The sequence below is a fragment of the Pogona vitticeps genome, chromosome 5 (genome assembly GCF_051106095.1).
Source record: "Pogona vitticeps strain Pit_001003342236 chromosome 5, PviZW2.1, whole genome shotgun sequence".
NCBI classification, from domain to species: domain Eukaryota; kingdom Metazoa; phylum Chordata; class Lepidosauria; order Squamata; family Agamidae; genus Pogona; species Pogona vitticeps.
Genome location: NC_135787.1, coordinates 105771249 through 105791319, shown reverse-complemented (window position 1 = coordinate 105791319; position 20071 = coordinate 105771249). Strand labels below are relative to the sequence as shown.

Sequence of the window (20071 nt, the reverse complement as noted above, 5' to 3'; positions counted from 1 at the left end):
CTGGCATTTATGTAAGGTCACATAATTTGTTGTGGTACCAGGGCTTATTTCAGTTACAGAATCAAGCATGTGACACTTCCCAGTTCCTTATCAATTAGCCACAATTAGCTGCAGCAAGTTACACAGACCTTATGCAAATACCAATAAGATTTTGGCCACTGCAGTTCACTTCAGTTTCAATACCTGAAATGTGCAGTGTGGAATTAGTGTGATGCTAATTTTACTTTGCTACCAAACCATTCTCATACAATGAAGATCTCTTCTGCACCCATCAGGTTTGCTGTATTCTTAAAGGAAAATATGAAATATTCTACTTAGTACATAGAACGTTATAAAAATATAGTTTTATTTACTTTTCCTTCTTTGTATGTTTGTATGTATTTATTATGCCAATAAAGGTATCCATTCCACCTACTTTTCCTTCTCAATTATGGGAGAAGAATAGGCAGGGATTCAGTACATAGCTCAATGAGTTGAGCATCTGGTTGTAGAACCAGATGTCTGAAGTTCAGCCTCCCAATGTGCTTCCCAGGAGAAGAGTCAGGCTATGTAGCCTTGGGTAAGCTGCACAATTCCTGAGTGCCTCTTAAAGAAGTGAATGAATCCTCTATACATATTACATCCAGCTGGAATCATTATTATTATTTACAGTACATATCATCATCATTTATTTTTATTGCCCACATGCCATAGCAGAGTACATATCCTTATCTGCTTTTATGTTTCTTTTCTTTTTTTTTTTCATTTTGAGATAAGTTTGCATCACACCTTGCTGATTTGATGGAATTTTAATGCTTCAGTAGATGTTGGCCAAAATCCCTGCTGGACTGGTTCTGCCCGTACAACAGGAATAATGTAAATGCTGATTAAGGATTGCCATTTTCTATTTGGGGGTATATACCACTTCATCTCATTGCATCCAAGCCATATACACTCTGAAATCAGATGGAAATGTGTTTAATCAGTAGCAATCTGCCACTGATGATAAGGTTATGAGCTTTGTGCAACAGGATTTGGGCCATTCACATCCAAATGTGCATCAGGCATATTCATTTGGATCTAATTAAGGGAGAAATCCCAAAGGAAGAGGTTTTCTTACATTTATGTTGAGATATGTCTTGCATCTTGTAAGGAAGAACGTGGGATGTAGATTACATTAATAGCTAATGAAATCAGTACATTTTTCTGTCAGTTTATGTTTTATCATAGCCACTGCAGATATAAGTATTATTCTCAGGGTGGCATTACTAGTAGTTAACTTAATTACTTTCAAATGATGAGTTTTAATATGTGTGTGCATATATGTTTTAGGAGAAAGAAGATGACAAGTCAGACACATCAAGCTCACAGCAACAAAAAAGTCCACAAGGTCTCAGTGACACGGGATATTCATCTGATGGGATTTCTAGTTCACTTGGTGAAATACCCAGTCTTATCCAATATGATGAAAAGGATATGCTTAAAGAATCATGCAAAGAAGAAAGTGTTTTACAGGAAGGCAGTCCAACGAGTCCATCTGATCTTGCTAAGTTAGAAAGCACTGTGTTGTCAATTTTGGAAGCTCAAGGAAGTGCCCTTCTTGAAGAAAAGTCTGAAAAGTCCAAAGATATTTGTATTGTTTATAATGAACAGCTAAAAGACTCACATAAAACAAAACCCCTACCTGTAACACCAGAGTCCTATAGTTCTGATGAGGAAGATCTGGCAAAATCAAATATTCAAGGAAAAGATGGAGCAGCTGTTGAAGAAGGCAGTAAGCAAGAGGAAGTGTCCCGGAAAGAAAAAGCAAAATTAGCAGAAGATGCATCAGCCCGAAGGCAACGCTATGACTCTGTGGAAGATAGCAGTGAGAGTGAGAATTCACCAGTTCCACGGAGGAAAAGACGAACTAGTGTTGGTTCTTCAAGCAGTGATGAGTATAAACCAGAGGACAGTCCAGGCTCAGGTGAGGATGAAGACTTTATTCGAAAACAGATCATGGAGATGAGTGCTGATGAAGATGCATCAGGGTCTGAAGATGATGAATTCATCAGAAACCAGCTGAAGGAGATCAGTGCCAATGAAAGTCAAAAGAAAGATGAAATGAAGACTAGAAAAGGAATCTCTGGAAAGCATAAGAGGATGACACGCAAAAGCAGCACAGGTTATGAAGAAGAAACTAGCAGGCGCCATTCCTGGCATGATGATGATGATGAGGCCTTTGATGAAAGCCCAGAACCAAAATATAGGGAAACAAAAAGTCAAGACAGTGAGGAAATTAGTGTAACTGGAGGTGGAGGTCTTCGTCGTTTCAAAACAATAGAACTGAACAGTACAATAGCCAATAAATATTCTGAGGAAACTGAACAAACAAAGAGCAGTCTGTATTTTGATGAAGAACCGGAGCTAGAGATGGAGAGCCTTACAGATTCACCTGAGGATAGATCAAGGGGAGAAGGATCTTCTAGTCTGCACGCCTCCAGTTTCACTCCAGGTACATCTCCTACGTCTGTATCGTCCTTGGATGAAGACAGTGACAGTAGTCCCAGTCATAAAAAAATAGGAGGAGAAACTAAGCAGCAACGTAAAGCCAGACACCGGACACATGGTCCTCTTCTTCCAACGATAGAGGATTCTTCTGAAGAAGAGGAACTGAGGGAGGAGGAAGAGCTGCTGAAAGAGCAAGAGAAACAGCGTGAACTGGAGCAGCAGCAACAACAACAGCAGCAGCAGCAGCAGCAACAGCAACAGCAACAGCAGCAACGGAAAAGCTCTAGCAAAAAATCTAAGAAAGACAAAGATGAGCTGAGAGCCCAGAGGAGGAGAGAACGGCCAAAGACACCACCAAGTAATCTTTCTCCCATTGAGGATGCTTCCCCAACAGAAGAGTTGCGTCAGGCGGCAGAAATGGAGGAACTGCATCGGTCTTCCTGTTCTGAATATTCCCCAAGTATTGAATCAGACCCTGAAGCTTTTGAAATCAGTCCTGAAAAAATAATTGAAGTGCAGAAAGTTTATAAATTGCCTACAGCTGTTTCTTTATATTCCCCTACAGAAGAGCAGCCTATTGGATTTGTCAGGGAAGAGAGTGGTCAGAGGAGTTTAAAAAGTGCTGAAGAAGTATATGAAGAAATCCTGCAGACTTCCCAGAAAGCCAAGCCATTTCCAGATGCAAATGAAAAAGATGAAGGATTTGAAAAAGAGCCATTGTATGGTGGCATGCTAATAGAGGACTACATTTATGAATCTTTAGTAGAAGATCCTTACAGCGGAACAATGGAAGCTAGCCTCGCGACAAAACAAGAAGAGTGTGATGCATTTAGTGAACAGAAAGACAAAAGAACCAAGAGTCCAGATCATATATATGGCGAGCCTATGCCAAAATCTGCCAGTGTCGATTATTACAGGCCAGAGCCTTTGCATTCGGTTATGCCTCAAGAGGACATTGTGTCTAGCTCTTATATCATGCCAGAAAGTCATGAGATAATAGTGCTGGACAATGTGGCACCACCTTCAAGTGAAGAAAAGCGACTTTTAGATGCTGATGCTGCATATGAGGAACTTATGAAACGAAAAAGAATGCAGTTAACCCCAGGCTGTAGCCCGACCCAGCCATCTCCTGAATCTTTTTCTGCGTCAGCTACAAGGACAAGGACATCTTCAGTAGTTTCAGATGTTCCTTCAGTGAGTCCTGCAGTCCTTCCCATTCCAGATGTTAAAATTACTCAGCACTTTACCACTGAAGAAATAGAGGATGAATATCTCACAGATTATGCACGGGAAATCGAAGAAATAATTGCCCATGAAACATCCATGTTAACGTATTCAGAGGCCTCAGAAAGTGCCACATCCATTTTACCATCAGATACATCTTCTCTTACTTCATCTACGTCTTCAGTTTATACCACTGGTAGTTCTTCGCCTGTGGCTGGACCAGATAGCGTGACGTCAGGTTATACAGAAACAGTGGATGTTATGAGCAAGTTATCAGACTCAGAAGGGACCAGTTCAATGGCTCAGGTTCCGATAAGTTCCACAAAAGAGGACGCTGAATCCATTGTGTTACTCCCAAAGGAAGCACTCGTAGGTGAAGATATAACTCATATGAATCAGGTTGTAATTTCACTTCCTAAAATAGACTCTTCTGTATCAAAATTTATGGAAACAGGGACCAAACCCTTTGCTTCTGTTTCTGCTGCCTTGGAATCTTTCCCACCAGAAGATGACAAACCTAGAAAAGATACGGCAAAGATTGATGTTGTGAAGGAAGTTTATGAAAATGAACAGGCAAGAGTTCCTATTAGCATAACAAGAAAAGATCTAACAGATGTTATATCTGACCAGAAATTTACACATACGACTCCAGTTTCAGAGATAGCACCAGTATTATCCTATGTTACTTCTACTGTGTCTGTGTTGCCATCTGTAGCTTCTTCAGTTCCCACAGTTACATCCAAAACATACTCATTTTTCAGAAGTTCTTCTTTGGACTCTTCTGCTCAGCCATCTCCCCCACCACCTCACACTCAGCCATTTCTACCATCACTTCCTGCTCAACCATCCATACCACCACCACCTCCACCACCTCCACCACCTCCACCACCCCCTATTCTGCCTAAGCCAGCTATCTATCCTAAAAAGAAGGCATCAACCATGGACCCAATGACAACAGCTCCCACCCTGGTACCATCTGTCAGTAGTGTCAAAACCATAGATACAACATCTGCTGTAAAAGCTAGTGGACTGCCTGCCACAAAAATATATACATCAGCACCTCCACCTGTCCCCCCCAAACCAGCTACAATTCCAGCTGGTCTTGTGTTTACGCACAGACCTGCTGAAATAATAAAGCCTCCTATTGCTCCCAAACCTACCATCCCTCCATTACCAACAACTGCCCATAAACCAACAGAAATACAGACAAAACCATCGGGTTTGTCTTTAACCAGTGGTATGACTTTGAACTTGGCTTCCCCTGCTGAGTTCAAGCTGACATCCCCTACATCCCCCTTGTCTCCACATTCAAATAAATCTTCCCCAAGATTGTCAAAACCCTCTCAGGAAACCTATGTTGTAATCACTTTACCCTCTGAGCCTGGAACTCCAACAGAGTCTATTACCAGCCAGGCAATTACCCGTTGGCCTTCAGAATCACCTCACAAGGAACAGGCTCCACAGACTGTGCAACCATTATTCACTCCACATATGAGTGCTCTGCAAATGCAAATGCAGGGTACAACTGAACAAAGTAAGTCTATTGCAAGTGCTTTGCAGACAATTTCTTCTATTCCTATCGCAGCACGTTCAATTTTTGAGATTGTCCCTAGTTCTGCAACAGAGTTAATAACAGCAGAGGTTGCTAGAACTACAGTATCTTTGGTCAAAAATGCTGGTTTAGGTAGTGTTTCCATAACTATACCCCCAGAGCCAGCTCACATAATAGAACAACCCAGGTACCGAGAGAATGGAAGATTCCATGTGTTTGGAGATGTTATTGATCTTCGCACCTTGACTAAAATGGATATTCAAAAGACAGACAGTTGTATGGACCTATCTGCTGTGCCCACAGATGTGAAAAGGCAGACTATGGCAAGTGACACCTCAGGGCGACCAGTAAGCACCGTTCAACCAGCTATTATAAATCTTAGCACTGCATCAACAGCCGATCTCAATTTAGCTCCTATCACTGAAACTATTACAATTGCAAGTTGCACAGCAACCGTAAGTTATAGTACAAGTACGGAAAGTCTTGTGGATCTAGGGCATGCAATGACAACTCCACTCCAGCTAACAACCTCAAAACATTTTGAGCCTGGATCTAGAGTAACTGGTAGCCAGGCACTCTCTGCGGGGAGAGATGAAGTGCCAATAAATCTGTCTCTTGGTACTGCAGCTCATGCCATGACATGGGCTACAACAAAGCCCATTACTACACCTCCTGTGAGTGTAACCAATGGTTGGACTGATGTTTCCACTTCTCATGAACCAATGGAAAGTGGTGTTGTTGATCTCAGCACGACGAAGTCCCACAGAACTGTGGTGACAATGGATGAAACTAGTTCAGGAGTTGTTACCACTGTAATAGAAGATGATGAAAAACCTGTAGATCTAACTGCAGGGAGAAGGGCAGTTTGTTGTGATGTGATTTACAAGTTACCCTTTGGCAGGAGCTGCACAGCTCAAGCACCTGCAACAACATTACCTGAGGATCGTTTTGGTTATAGAGATGATCACTATCAGTATGACCGTTCCGGATCCTTCAGTTATAGAGGAATTGGAGGTATGAAACCTTCAATGTCAGATACCAATTTATCAGAAGCTGGACTTTTTTTGTACAAAAGCAAGAATACTTTTGAGTACCAAGTTGGGTCAACTGATGTAGCCGTAGACTTAACCTCTGGCAGAGTAACAACAGGTCAGTATGACAAGGCATCAGACCTTTCTGTGAACTATAGTAATGGTGTTGCTCATCTCATTTCAGGATGAATTATTTTTATTTCCTTCATTTTTTTAAAATCTCCTTTTTTGTTACATTTTTCTGTTGGACAGAGTGGCAAACTGCTGGGATGTATTTTGTTGTTGTTCCATCATTTTACATATATTATTTTGCACAAAGTGGTACCTGCATGTGCCTGCATGTTCAGCAAACACTTTTTTCCTTCTCCCTTTACTGCTTAAATAGATTATTAAAATGAAGATTTGCATGCAGCACCTCCTGCTTTTCCAATCATTCGACACAGCTTTATGGAATGGCTTTCATAGTCCACAAAAAAGAGGCTTTCTTTGGGGAGACTGGACTATAACTCTGCCCTGTAATTTCAGGTGAAATCATGGATTACTCAAGCAAGATTACTGGCCCTTACCCAGAGACTCGGCAAGTGATTTCTGGCATTGGGATAAGTGCACCCCAGTATTCCCAAGCAAGAATAGTGTCATCCCTTGGATCCCCATACGGCATTGGGAGTGTTTTGAGATCATCCAATGGGGTTGTTTATTCATCAGTTGCAACTCCAGTCCCATCTACTTTTGCTATCACTACACAGCCTGGTTCTATTTTCAGTACATCCGTTAGAGACTTGCCTGCTCTTCATACAGTTGACACAATGCCCTCATTATCCAACTTGCAGCAGAGCCAGGCACTCCCAAGATCATACAATTTCTTGACAACGGTCAGCTCTGAAAAAGAGGGTGCAATTACTGCCATTGACATTGACCCAGGGTTGCAGCCTCTCCCTTTAGAAGCTATTACCACAGAACCGACCAACTTGATGCCTATTTTCACTACAGCCTCTGAGGCTTTTGTGGAGGCAATGGAGGATGAAGCTGCACTCCTTATTGCCCCTGAAGAAGGTAAACATCAGCATCTTGACTTAGAACGTGAGCTTCTAGAGCTTGAAAAACTGAAGCAACAACGCTTTGCAGAGGAGCTGGAGTGGGAACGTCAAGAAATACAAAGGTTCAGAGAACAAGAGCAGTTCATGGTTCAGAAAAAGCTTGAGGAACTTCATTCTATGAAGCACCACCTTCTGTATCAGCAGGAAGAAGAGAGGCAGGCTCAGTTCATGATGAGACAGGAAACACTTGCTCAGCAGCAACTGCATATTGAACAAATACAGCAGCTTCAACAACAGCTTCATCAGCATTTGGAAGAGCAAAAAATCAACCAGATCTACCAGTATAACTATGACCCATCTGGAACAGTTTCCCCACAAACCACCACAGATCAAGTCATTCTTGAAGGACAATATGCTGCTGCCAACAGCCAGTTCTGGACTGGTGATGAAGCCACCACCACTGCTTCAGCTGTCTTGGGAATGGAAATCCCACAAAGCCATGCCTGGTACACTGTTCAATCCGATGGTGTCACTCATTACATTCCTAGGGCTGGCATGTTAAGTTCTGTTTCGGAGATGTCTCTTAAAGATGTTGATGTGAGAGAGGAAAAACAGCTGAAAAAGAGGAGCTCCATGCCAAAGCTTCGTGGTCCATATGAGGAACTTGATGAAGCCGTGGAAGAAGAGCCCAAGTGTCTTAAAAAGATAGTGGAGAGTGGGGTTCAAACAGATGATGAAGATAGTACTGATATGGGCTATGCAGATAGGAGGCAAAGGGCGAAAAAGGGTGTTGATACAAGTGTTCAAACAGATGATGAGGACCAGGATGAATGGGATCCTACCAACAGGTCAAGAAGGAAGACTCGTGTGGGGAAATACGAAGACACCACTGAGGTGGACAAAACAAAGCCATTTTCCAAAGTTTCCAGTATTGCAGTGCAAACAGTGGCAGAGATTTCTGTACAAACAGAGCCTGTAGGGACCATAAGGACCCCATCAGTAAGAGCCCAATTAGATTCAAAGGTAGAAATAATAAAACACATCTCAGCTCCAGAAAAGACGTACAAAGGAGGAAGTTTGGGATGTCAGACAGAAACAGATTCAGATGTTCAGAGCCCCCCGTATCACACTGCCACCTCCCCTCAGAAAGATAAAAAGCGTCCAACACCATTAGAAATAGGTTATTCATCCCACCTTCGACCAGAACCAACACTCCAGGTAGCCCCTTCCCCTCCCAAATCCCCCAAAGTGCTCTATTCTCCCATTTCACCTGTTTCTCCAGCTGCAGTTATAGAGTCAGCCTTTGTACCTTATGAAAAGCCTGTTGCTGAAGACATTAGTCCTCAGAAGATTCTGCACACTGATGTTACCAAAATTCCGCAGCTGAGCCCAAAATCTGCCAAGGTGATGCAGCGTTCTTTGTCTGATCCTAAGCCTCTGAGCCCAACCGCTGAAGACCCTTCTAGAGCTCATTTCCAGTATGCTGATGGTTTCTTGGTAAGATGCTTGTTTTAATTGTTCTAGGTGACATTCTGAACATGAGCATTCTTTCATTATCCTTGATTCATGGCTCTGACCGGTTTAATGGGCAGTTCTGGAAATGAAACTCTGGTAACTTAGACACCTGGTAGGGGGACATCGATCTTCTTTTTAATTACACTTGGAGCAGAGAAAAAGGGACAGCCTGGTGCTGCTTCAGAGCATGAAGGGATGGGCTTAAGCAGAGCTTATTTGAAAATACAAAGTACAGACAAACCAAGCTTTTAAATGATTTATTATTTTCTATATGTATTTAAATGATCTACATTTGTTTTTCTCTTTGAAATTCAGTCCATAGTAGCTTTGAATGTGTGAATTTCATCAAAGTGCTAGTAGTTGCTAGGGAATTAATTATTTTTCCTTGGCCTTCTCTTTGTTTTGTACATGCCACAATAAGGTTGCCTCTAAACATATGTCAGTTTGTTGTAATCTGCGCAGAGCGATGCACATCCAGCCGATCAGCAAGAGATTTAGAGGGATCTTTCAGACCACTCCTATGGAGAGTCTGCTTGCCAGACCTTGATCCTGTCTGCACTGTTCCTCTGAGAGCAGGCAGCTCAGAGGAATGCTGATTGCTCTCATCTCATGATAGCTGTTTCTGCAAATGTTGCAAGATTTGGGCAGCCTAAAAAAAATGACAATAGAAATCCACTGAGATATGAATTTTCAACAATGTGATTTAAATTTTTGCATTGCTATTAAGATAATGCCTTTGTCAGCAATACCCTGGTCTGTGCCTCCCTTACTATAATATCATCCCCTTCCTACAGAAATTAAAACATGAGGCAAAATGTGCAGTTGCTATTCTTTCCATTTGTTTTGTAAGAAACTAGGTTTTTCCTGCAGCATTTCACTGTCTTTAGCCAATGAATTAAATGATAGCAAAGGCTGGCGTATCTTCCCTCTGGTTCATTTTGAAGCCACTGGGTTTTTCCCCTTCCCAAATAGAAAAAGTTATATTTTAAAAAATCATCATTATATTTTAAGATTATAATGTATCGTTCTAATTGCTAAAATTATATCACACATTTTGTAAAAACTAGGCTTCTTCCTGAAATTGTCAAACTAAAAAAAATTACTGTATCAATTCATGCAAGTTAAATATTTGTTATACGCGGATTGCAGGTTGCAGGACTATGGTGGAAAGACTTTGTGTTAGCACTGTAGTTCAGTAGTTTTAACAACTGTGCTGTTGGATATTATCCAGTGCTGTTGTTCAGTCTCCTGGTTTGTTTGCTTTTTGCAGGGAAATTATAGAGACTATGAAATTGATTATAGCATCAGTATAGCTTATAAAGGGATGGTGTGGCTTGTGTCATTTGTTGTTCTGTATATAGCTTGAAGAGGCCATGCAATCAGGGCCAGCCAGGCCATTACCCAAAGTGCAAACTCCAGCCTCTTTCTTCAAGCCACCATTGTTGCCTCCATAATTCAACCACTTCTCGGCCAGTTATATAAATTCAATTCTTAAAAAAAAAAAAAAGCCTCCCGTTTATGAATGTGGAATATTGTGCTTCTGTATCCAGGGTTCAGGATGCCAGGAAATAGCCTAGTATTGCTGCACAATATCATCCCCGTGTTGCCAGCAGGAAAAAGAAGGCCAAGCTTTACATTGCAAAGGGCATGCTGAATGCTGATGACACCAATGGCAGCAGTCAAGATCGTCTGCAGGATACCGTCTTTTGTTCACACCCATTCACAAAGTGACACCACACAAGGGAAAATCTCAGAAGCTGACTCCTTTTTTCATCACTTGTTTTGTTGTCCATGAGAAACTAATTTGATGATTGGTCAGTTAGACATGTCATTTGAAACTTTGCAAAATCACAGGTTATTGTGTGGGATGCCATTCCTACATTGTACAAAAAGCAAGCAGGCAAGAGATAATCAAGAGTGGTTGCCTCTGGATTGCCCATTACATAATATCTTGTAGTGAAATTGATCAGAATCATCTTCCCCAAGTCCATGGAAAACATGCTGCTCATTTATCTGAAACAAATAAGTGCCTTTTGGCACTAGATTTGTAGAACATTTAATGAGTACAGGTACTATAGCTCAGTTTTACCCACCCTAACATTCCACCATCGGCCTTAGCAACAAGGTCAAGAGCAATGGGATATTGAGAGCTTAGTCCAATACAGATGGAGGGCCAACATGGGGAAGGCTTCTCTAGATTTTGTGGGGTAAGTTTGAAATAAATCCTTCCAAAGAAAATAGGCAGCTGAGACTGAAGAAACCTAAAAGTAAACGTAAAACATTAATGTAAATGTTTGAGGCTCCTCCATCATTTGTGCTAACATCTGAGTGCTTAATGGTTACTAATCAGCTGCTCCGAGTGTTAAACACTTACAGTAGCAAGGACAAAGCAATTTTACCTCCTCATGGTGTCAGCTATTTTAATGGATATTAGAAGGGTGAAATTCTCTTAACTACTGTATAGCATTTTGCTTTAAACCAAGAAATCTGACTACAGAGTCTGTCTGTCTCTAGGATCAGGTTCCATTCTTAGTAACTGTAAATTTTCTTCTGGGGATTCTGAATCTTGTGGGAACATCTTCAGGGAAAGTGCCAGAATCTCTTTGGCAAGGGCTGTCACAGTTCAGAAACAGAGTAAGCTTTTTCTTTTTTTGTTAATGTTCCTAATTAGCCCCGATAGTTGTTAGGAGAGAGCCCAATTTGGAGGCATGACAAATATTTAACAGTTTAACTCAATTTGGATTCCTCCCCACAGAATGAAGCCATTTTTAAAAAAATTATTTTTAAGCAGTCATCTTGTACAGAAGTGTTTGCTAATTTTAGAGCTGAGGTCAACATGCAATTCCATTTTGTGAATTTTTGTAGATGCCAAAAGTATAATCAAAATGAAGCACTTTTAGCCCCTGCTGAGTTAAATCCAGTTGCTAGTTCTGATTTCAGTAGATATGCTGATTGAACAGGATTTCTCAAGAAACTATGTAAGTCCCAATAACTCACTGTATGTACTCTACTTGAGACTACCAATTGGGCATTCCTTTGAAAGTACAAGAGGTGAAATCATTTTCAGGAGTGGTTCCCAACCTTGGGTAACCCAGATGTTCCTGGAACAGAATCCCCAGCCAGCTAGTAGTAAAGACCTAAGCCTTCTGGAAATTGCAAGTCCAAGAACATCTGGGCTAGCAAAGGTTGAGAACCACTGGTGTACAGTATTTGAAACCATCAGCACATCAAAATTAAAGAGGTTGCAGCCTCAGTCTCATTACCACAAATGTGCCTGAATACAAAGGGATTCACATCCATATTTTAAAGGTTAAATACATATTTAAGAATCTACTGCACTGCTCCAAGAAGCCAGGCTTGTCCCTTTTGCTTTTTCATTGCATTGTTTTTGTTTGTTTGTTTGTTTGTTTTGAGGAGGGAATCTCAAATTCTTCACATCCTATTTGTGAAGAAATCTATGACTTGTAGTAAGTTCTTATCAGGAAAATGAGCCAAAAAAATTTCACCCCCTTGAATGGTCTGCGGAGAACTCCAAATTGCTTTTTAAACTTGGAAGAGGGCCTCTTAACAGTATTGCATACTGTATTACTATTTTAAGATTATTCTTTTCTGGTATAGCCTGTGTAATGGGGTGAGAGATGAGAATGGAAATTCTGGCTTTGCCTTTCCAGGGAGATAAAGTTAAAGCGGTTCTGCAGACAGAAACTTACAGCAGTCTATGTAAGAAGCCTATTAAAATTCTTTTTGATATTCTGTGATGAAGATCATGCCAGTGTGGAATGCATAGAGATTGATTACCTTTTATTAAACTCACAAATATCATATATTTTGATACATACATTATATATCCATAATGCACATCATTATGTGCATAATGCACATCAAAGCCTTTTTAGCCTATAATACAAAGTAAAATTGGTACTTTATTTTGCACTTTTGCGTAGCTCTGCTTCTCCTCTCCAGAACTCTTCCACCTGCTTCATTAATGATTTGTCTGATATTTCCATCTGTTAGTGGTTTAGATTCCAGAAAAGCTTTTGGAGTGGCATTACTGGATCCCTGGGAAAAGGCAGCCAAAGAGCTGTCCTTCCACGAACTTTCAGAGATGAACATTGACATATTAGAATCAATTAAGCTATTAGTTTTTTATTATGTTATTATTATTATTATTATTATGCAAGAATACAAAACAAACAACAAACCACAGAAAACTCATTTATAGCAGTTCATCTCATAGGTAATCATGATCCATTAAAAAAGGACATATTTCAAAAAATCAACATGAGAGATGGTTGGGGTTCAATATTTCAACATGGAATGTATATATGGTATAAAGGGAAACTAAGTTTTTAGAAACTCAGTTGATCACTCCCCTGTATTTCTGTATCTAATATGAATAGTACATTTGTCCATTAATGCTAGGTGCCAGATGCCAAATACCCAAAGTGGACATAGTATAAGTCAGTGGTCCCCAACCTTGGGCCTCCAGATGTTTTTGGACTACAATTCCCAGAAGCCTTCACCACCAGCTATGCTGGCCAGGATTTCTGGGAGTTGAAGGCCAAGAAAAGCTGGAGGCACAAGGTTGGGGACCACTGGTATAAGTTATCATCTACATTGGATGTTTTCTAATAAAACTAGGAATTAGTTTTTAACTTAGCTGGGGGATTTGCATCAACATTTCTCCAGTGATAAATTAGTCAAGTATGGGGACGGGGGGAGGGGAGCTGTTGCCAAGTGACAGGGTCATCAGTGTACTACACAGTAAAAACTCAGTTTCTTCTTCATGGTCTCTGTGAATTCATACTAATGGATCTAATCTGCGCCTGTGCAGAGCAGCCTCGGAATTTTCAAGAGCTCAAGCACATGGTGCCAGGACCTCCCCCACGCTACCTATAAGTGTGTCAGTTCCGTTTCTGCGCTGCTGTTGCAGCATCTTGGTTTGGAACTCCCCCGTTTGCATTTTTCTCTCCTCTACTGTATACTTCTTGGACCTCCTGGTATTACGACTTTGGATCGATCAACGTCCCTTTTGGTTTTGTGAGTTTAACTAAAGCAAAGAACTGTGTTATTTCCTTGTCCGTTTGTATTACTGAGTTGTTTATGGCCATTTTGGGCCCTTTCAATCGGTGCTCCTCTTGCCCGAATAAGATTCTGCTGTCAGATGGCCATTCCTAGTGCTTGTTTTGCCTGGGTGGGGAGCACCAACATGCCTTTTGCAGTGTTTGTAAGAGTTTCACAAAGCCGGCATTAAAGCAGTTTGCACTCCTTTTTGTGGGAGAAATCTCTCTGCCTGGCTTGGTATTCGACTATGGAGCCACCACAGGTGCATCCTGTAGAGACCTCATTGGTTGGATGTTCTTCGCCTAAACCAGGGGTCAGGGAACTTTTTTACCTTCCCCCCCAAAAAAAAAATTTTATATATGCTGACATTACCCCCTTGATTTGAAAGGAAGGAGATCATACATTATTTGAATTCAAAATCTTATTGAATGTATTCACAATTGAACCTGTGGACCTCTCTGCCACAGGATGCAGATGGAGATGGTTACCAGCCTACTTGGCTTTCAAAAAGGATGTGAAAAATTCAGGGAAGGCAGGGCTGTGGATGGCTAGTGGTCATCATGACAACCAAATGGTGTCTCTGTGTTCAGAGTCAGGATACTTCGGAGAACTACAATGTTATCATCAGCATACCCTGAAAAGCTGTGATGGCACATTTTGTGAAAACAGGCACCCAGGCAAATTGCCTAGAATTTGCTTGTTTCTTGACCTGGGATATCCACTTGTGCTTAATCAGGGCACAAGCACTCTGTGTATGTAAGGGACCGCTTTCTTTTTCTGGTTTACTTCATATACAGTAATTGGAGGAAACTTAGCAGGTGGGCTGCAGTCTGCAAAAATTCCTGCCAAATCTAAAATTGTTAATCTTTAAAAGTGTCATGAGAGCCCCTTTTCCCCCTTCTGCTGCAACAGACTTCACAGGGCACTCTAGACCTTGGGGAACTTAGTTTCTCATAGCTGATGGGTCACTGAGGAAAGGAAAGACTGTGCTTAATCCAAGAATGGAGGAAGTGGCTCAGTACACGCTCAAAGGCACTTGGTTAGTTAGTTTGTCGAATGGATGACCTTTGCTGCACAGCAAACTGGTTCCCCTTCAGGCTGGGAACAGCCGTGCTGTCTTTTTTCGAAAAGTAACACACCTAGCTTGGAAGGGCTGAGGAGCCCAGGCTGGACCACGCACCCGATGCAGGCAAGGAGAAGGGAGGAAATGATTGGAGGAGGGGTCGCGCGCAGTAAAGGCCCTGGTGAGGGAAGATGCACTGAGTGGGAGGGTGAGGGAGGAGGCCAGTGCCTGCCTGCGGTGTGCCTCTGTCTTTAGTCTGCTTCCCATCCACTTGCATCCCAAGGCGGCCTCAGCTCCTAAAAAGGGTGGGCAAAATGAGACAAGCATCGGGCTAGCAGCCTTGCAGCCACCAGGCTGGGGAGAGAGGAGAGTGTGACGCACGAGAGCAGGGCAGCCAGGAAGTGCCTCAGCACACATCCTCATTACCCCCAGGATTTTTATTTTTATCCCATTTGGGGTAAATTACCCCTGTTCTCCGACCACTGGCCTAAACAGGTGAGAAAGGTGGCAAACGCGGCGGCTTCAGGCTTGAGGTCGACCACCTCGGCATCGGTATCGAAGCAGCTTTTGACTTCAAAAAAAAGAAGAAGAAAAATGTGGCTCAAAAGCCCTCAGGGCTGCTGGCTGAGGCCATGACGTCACCGTCACCACCGCCTCAGCCCCAACAGGAATCTATAGGCCCTAGCATGCCTTCGGGATATGAGGACATTCCTTCCTCCAGGCCCAAGTTCCATCCCGGGCTCGGTATCAAGGCAGGCATCTCCATATCCACCTGGCTTGTTAGATGAGCCACCGGGAAAGAGGAGGTAAAAAACCAAACACCTGGAACTGGCACCCAAGCCTAAGATATACCAATGCCAAAAGCCCTGGCCGGAGGAATACTCACCTCATCAGGATTATCCCAGAGCTCGCTGGGATGGCTATGGGAGTTATTTCAAGCCCGAGGACTATGGGTTCGACCCTCATTGGTACCTGATGCCTTATGACCCTGACTTCTACTATCAGCATTGTCAGTGGTCACACTATTATGGTGTTTATTCTCCACCGCTGTCGCCTCCTCAATACCCTAGCACCTACCAACGTCCAGAGGATGAGTTGAGGCAGATCCTGCCACTAAGGGTGCCTAGGCCACCAGCAGGGAAGCCCTTAGTGCCAGCCTCATTGACTCAGTCTTGCTTGGTACCGGCCTTGGTGCATCGTCCCACTGCAGACCCGGTTCCTCTTACACCCTCACCAGGTCTGGAGGAGGATTTAACGACTGATCATGGTTTCCATCCTTATGCATCTCGGCCAGGGCTAGGACCTCATGCCCTTTCTGCCTGCTACCCCCAGGCCTGAAAGAGGAGTTCATATCCAATTCAGATGCCTTGGTCAAGGAGATTGAAAAGGACTCTCCACCAAACTTACCCACTCCAGATTCTGAAGTGGCAGAGAGCCACCCTCCATCTCCTTTGGAAGACTATTCTGCAACAGAACAGGCCTAGAAATTACTAGCGTCGGTCCTTCTCTTACTGGCCTTATCCATAAATGTCAGAGGCAACAGGCCTCCGGGTTTTCATCAGGTCTGTCCCAGCTGCAGGCTGGCAGGCAGCAGCCTCACCAACAGGCACATCGCATGGACAAGAGGCCCAAGCAGGGCCTTCAACTCCACCGATCCACCAGCAACACCTCATATTTCAGTTAGTTTGGCTCCCTTTCTTTCTGCCTGGCAATCCATCATTTATGATGCATGGCTTCTTACTATTATACCCAGGGGCTATGCTATCGAGTTTGATTCTCTACTGGCTACGGGGCTCTTCAGGAATACCACTTCCTCACCCCCACTAGAGGATAAGGTAGCCCCCCTTTTCAGAAGGATTCCATTTTTCAGGTTCATGACCCGGTTGTTGCACTGTTTCCCACTACTTCACTATACCAAAGAAGGATGGGGGACTTTGCCCCATCTTGGACCTCCACCCCATTGAATTCCTATATCATGCCCCAAAGATTCGGGATGGTCTCTCTTGATAGCATCATCCAGATGTTAAGACAAGGAGACTGGTTTGCAGTCATAGACCTGAAGGATGCCTATTTTCATATCAGCATTCGGCCTGAGCATTGGTGGTACTTGAGATTCTCTCTCAAGTGGGTGATTTATGAATTCAAGGCCTTCCCCTTTGGGCTGTCCACAGCCCCATGAGTGTTCACAAAGTTTTTAGCCCTGGTGGTGTATCTTCATTTGCATGGTGTTACAGTATTCCCATATCTGGATGATTGGTTGCTGGTGGCTCCAACTCATGCCCAGTCAGACAAGGACATATAGTTCACACTATCCCTTTTATCTACTCTGGGGCTCAAGGTGAACCACAGAAGTCTACTCTGCAGTTCACCCAGAGGGTCTCGTATATTGGGGCAGTTCTGGATGCCTCCTCTGGCCAGACGAATGGATATCAAAGATCAAGCTGATGGTGGCATCATTCCTCCCAGGAGCCAGAGTGTCACCACTGCAGGTGCGACATTTGTTAGGCCTAATGGCATCCACCATGGAGGTGGTCCAGTATGCCAGACTGAAGATGAGGTCATTGCAGGCTTTGTCACTTTACAACCCCTTGCTGGACCCACTGTCCAAGCTTCTGGTAGTCACAGCAGAACTGGCAGCACAGCTCACCAGGTGGACCTTCTGTCCCAATTTGCTGGTAGGAAGATCTTTTGGTCCTTTGGCTCCAGAAGTACAGATAACTACGGATGCAAACCTGTCAGGCTGGGGGGCTCACTTAGGAAGCCTGACTGTACATGGCCTCTGGTCATCAGTGGAGAGGTCAATCACCTGGAACTGTTGGCCATTTACAAAGCCTTCCAAGCATCCGAGCATCTTCTTCTCAGCAGGGTAATCCAGGTGGTGTCAGACAATACCACAGCTGTATTTTATCTCAACTAACAAGGGGGTACACACTCCCTTCGCCTACCGTACCTGGCAGTTCAGCTATGGGAGTGGTGTTAACTCCCACCACATCTATCCGGTGGCAGCACACATGGCCTCAGAGGACAATACTCTGGCAGAGCAGGCTCCAGGTTTGCACTCACAAGTGGTTGATGGACAGCAATGTGTTCCTCTCACTTTGTCAGAGATGGGGCACGCCTCAGTTGGACATCTTCACCCAATGCAAAATGCGACCACTATTGTTCAAGAGCGGTGGGAGACACATTCATGACCTCTTGGGCAGGAGGACTCCTTTACATGTTCCCATCCATACCGTTGGTGCAGAAGGCCATCATCAAGGTGCACCAGGAGGGGGTGAATGTCATCTTCATTGCCCCTTGGTGGCTGTGCCAAACATGGTTCTTGGCCCTGCACCTGGATTCAGTGGACCACGTTCAGCTTCTGCCGCTGCCTCACCAGCTCTCCCTACACAGCAGCATGACACTTCACCCGGACCAAGAATCCCTGTACCTCACAGCCTGGAGGCTGCTCCCACAGTAGCCTACATTCTTGGTCATGTGCATTGGCATTCCACAACCCTCACATATACTTACAAGTGGAAGGTTTTCTCCGCACTTGCCTCTACACATCATTTCCTCCTACCTCACTGGATGCGGTGCTGCAGTTCCTTCTTCTTTTCCATCAGGGCCTTTCGTACTCCACTCTCAAGGTTTATGTAGCTGCAATAGTTACCCACCAACCACCTTTTTCCGAGGCTGCAAGTTTTTTCCGCCATCCCACTCTCAAGCAGTTCTTGCGCAGATTAAAGACTTTACGTCCTGCATACAAACCTCCCACTCCTCAGTGGTCCCTGCAACTTGCGCTCAACAAGCTCATGGGCCCACCTTTCAAGCCGCTAGCCACTGTATCGGATAAGTTGCTGTCTCTGAGATGGTGTTTCTTCTAGCTGTCACCTCTGCGAGGCAAACTAGTGAACTTGCGGCCCTTAGGGTCAACCCACCCTTCAGTTTCACCCATAAGGTGACTCTCTTCCTGGACCTCTCTTTCATCCCAAAGGCAGCCTCAAGTTTTCACCTAAACCAGCCAATAGTTCTGCCAATTTTTTTTCCCCATCTCCTATATCAAATCTGGAAAGGGCTCTTCACTCTCTGGACGTTAAGAGAGCCCTCTCGTACTATGTCTCCCATTCTACCACCTTCCGCTCATCACATTGCTTATTTGTTTCCTTCCACAGTCAATCAAAATGTGCCCTCGTCACTTCACATACAATTTCTCATTGGGTAGTTTCCACAATCCACCCGGCATATAAGCTGGCCAGCACGCCTCTGCCATGTACGGTAAGGGTCCATTTCACCAGGGCCATTGCTTCCTCCACGGCGTTCCTCAGAGGAGTGGACTCGACACTCACTATCATCTAGACATCTGACCCAAAGCTGAGGCTGCTGTCTGCCATGCCGTCTTGGCATCTGTTCCCTCATGACGTCTCTCCGCCTGGTAAGTCAGCTTGCTTATCACCCATCAGTGTGCATTCACAGAGACTATGAAAAAGAAAAAGAGGTTACTTTCCTGTAACTCTGGTTCTTTGAGTGGTCATTTGCGAATTCACATTCCCTGCCCTTCCTCCCCGCTGGCCGTCACGTGTGCCTGGTGTAGACTGTGCAGTGGCAGACAGTTCTATGGAATTGAGACTCTCGGGGGCAGGGTTATAGGCAGCGTGTGGGAGGTCCCGGCACCATGTGCTTGAGCTCTAGAAAATTCCGAGGCTGCTCTGCGCATGCGCAGATTAACCCATTAGTGTGAATTCACAGATGACCACTCAAAGAACCAGAGTTACAGGTAAGTAACCTCTTTTTCTTCTCCTACTCCAAGTTCTGGAAACTGAAAAAAGAGTCATAAAGTATGCCCAACCTGAAAAAGAAGAGGATGGAAAGGGAAAACAAGATACGTTTTTTTGTTTAGGTACTGTAGGTGAAAAATTGGGTCCCCAAAAACTCTTTCAGCTCTTTTCCTTCTCTGCAGAGCTCATCTCACCCCCAAACAGTAAATAAAAAGGCAGGACACAAGAGATGGGTTCGAATTCAGGTGACGACTCCATTGACTTTTAAAATCTCTGCACTGAGGTGGGGCCTACGGTAGTGAGTTAAACCTAGGGACAGGATCAGGCGGACCAACAGGTTGGGATCAGCCAATTCAAAT

The 20071-nt window shown here is 43.7% G+C and overlaps 1 protein-coding gene across 4 annotated transcripts in view; it reads left to right on the top strand.

The window, feature by feature from the left end:
- Nucleotides 1–20071, top strand: part of PCLO (piccolo presynaptic cytomatrix protein) — a 333182-nt gene that overhangs the window by 173885 nt on the left and 139226 nt on the right. For all 4 annotated transcript variants that reach the window (XR_013545629.1, XM_073000807.2, XM_073000806.2 and 1 more), the window contains exons 5-6: nt 1312–6394; nt 6802–8810. Coding sequence is in view for 3 of the 4 variants with exons in the window: in XM_073000807.2 (XP_072856908.2) it covers nt 1312–6394; nt 6802–8810 (7092 nt within the window). In the remaining variant the exon portion in view is untranslated. The remainder of the gene's footprint in view (nt 1–1311; nt 6395–6801; nt 8811–20071) is intronic.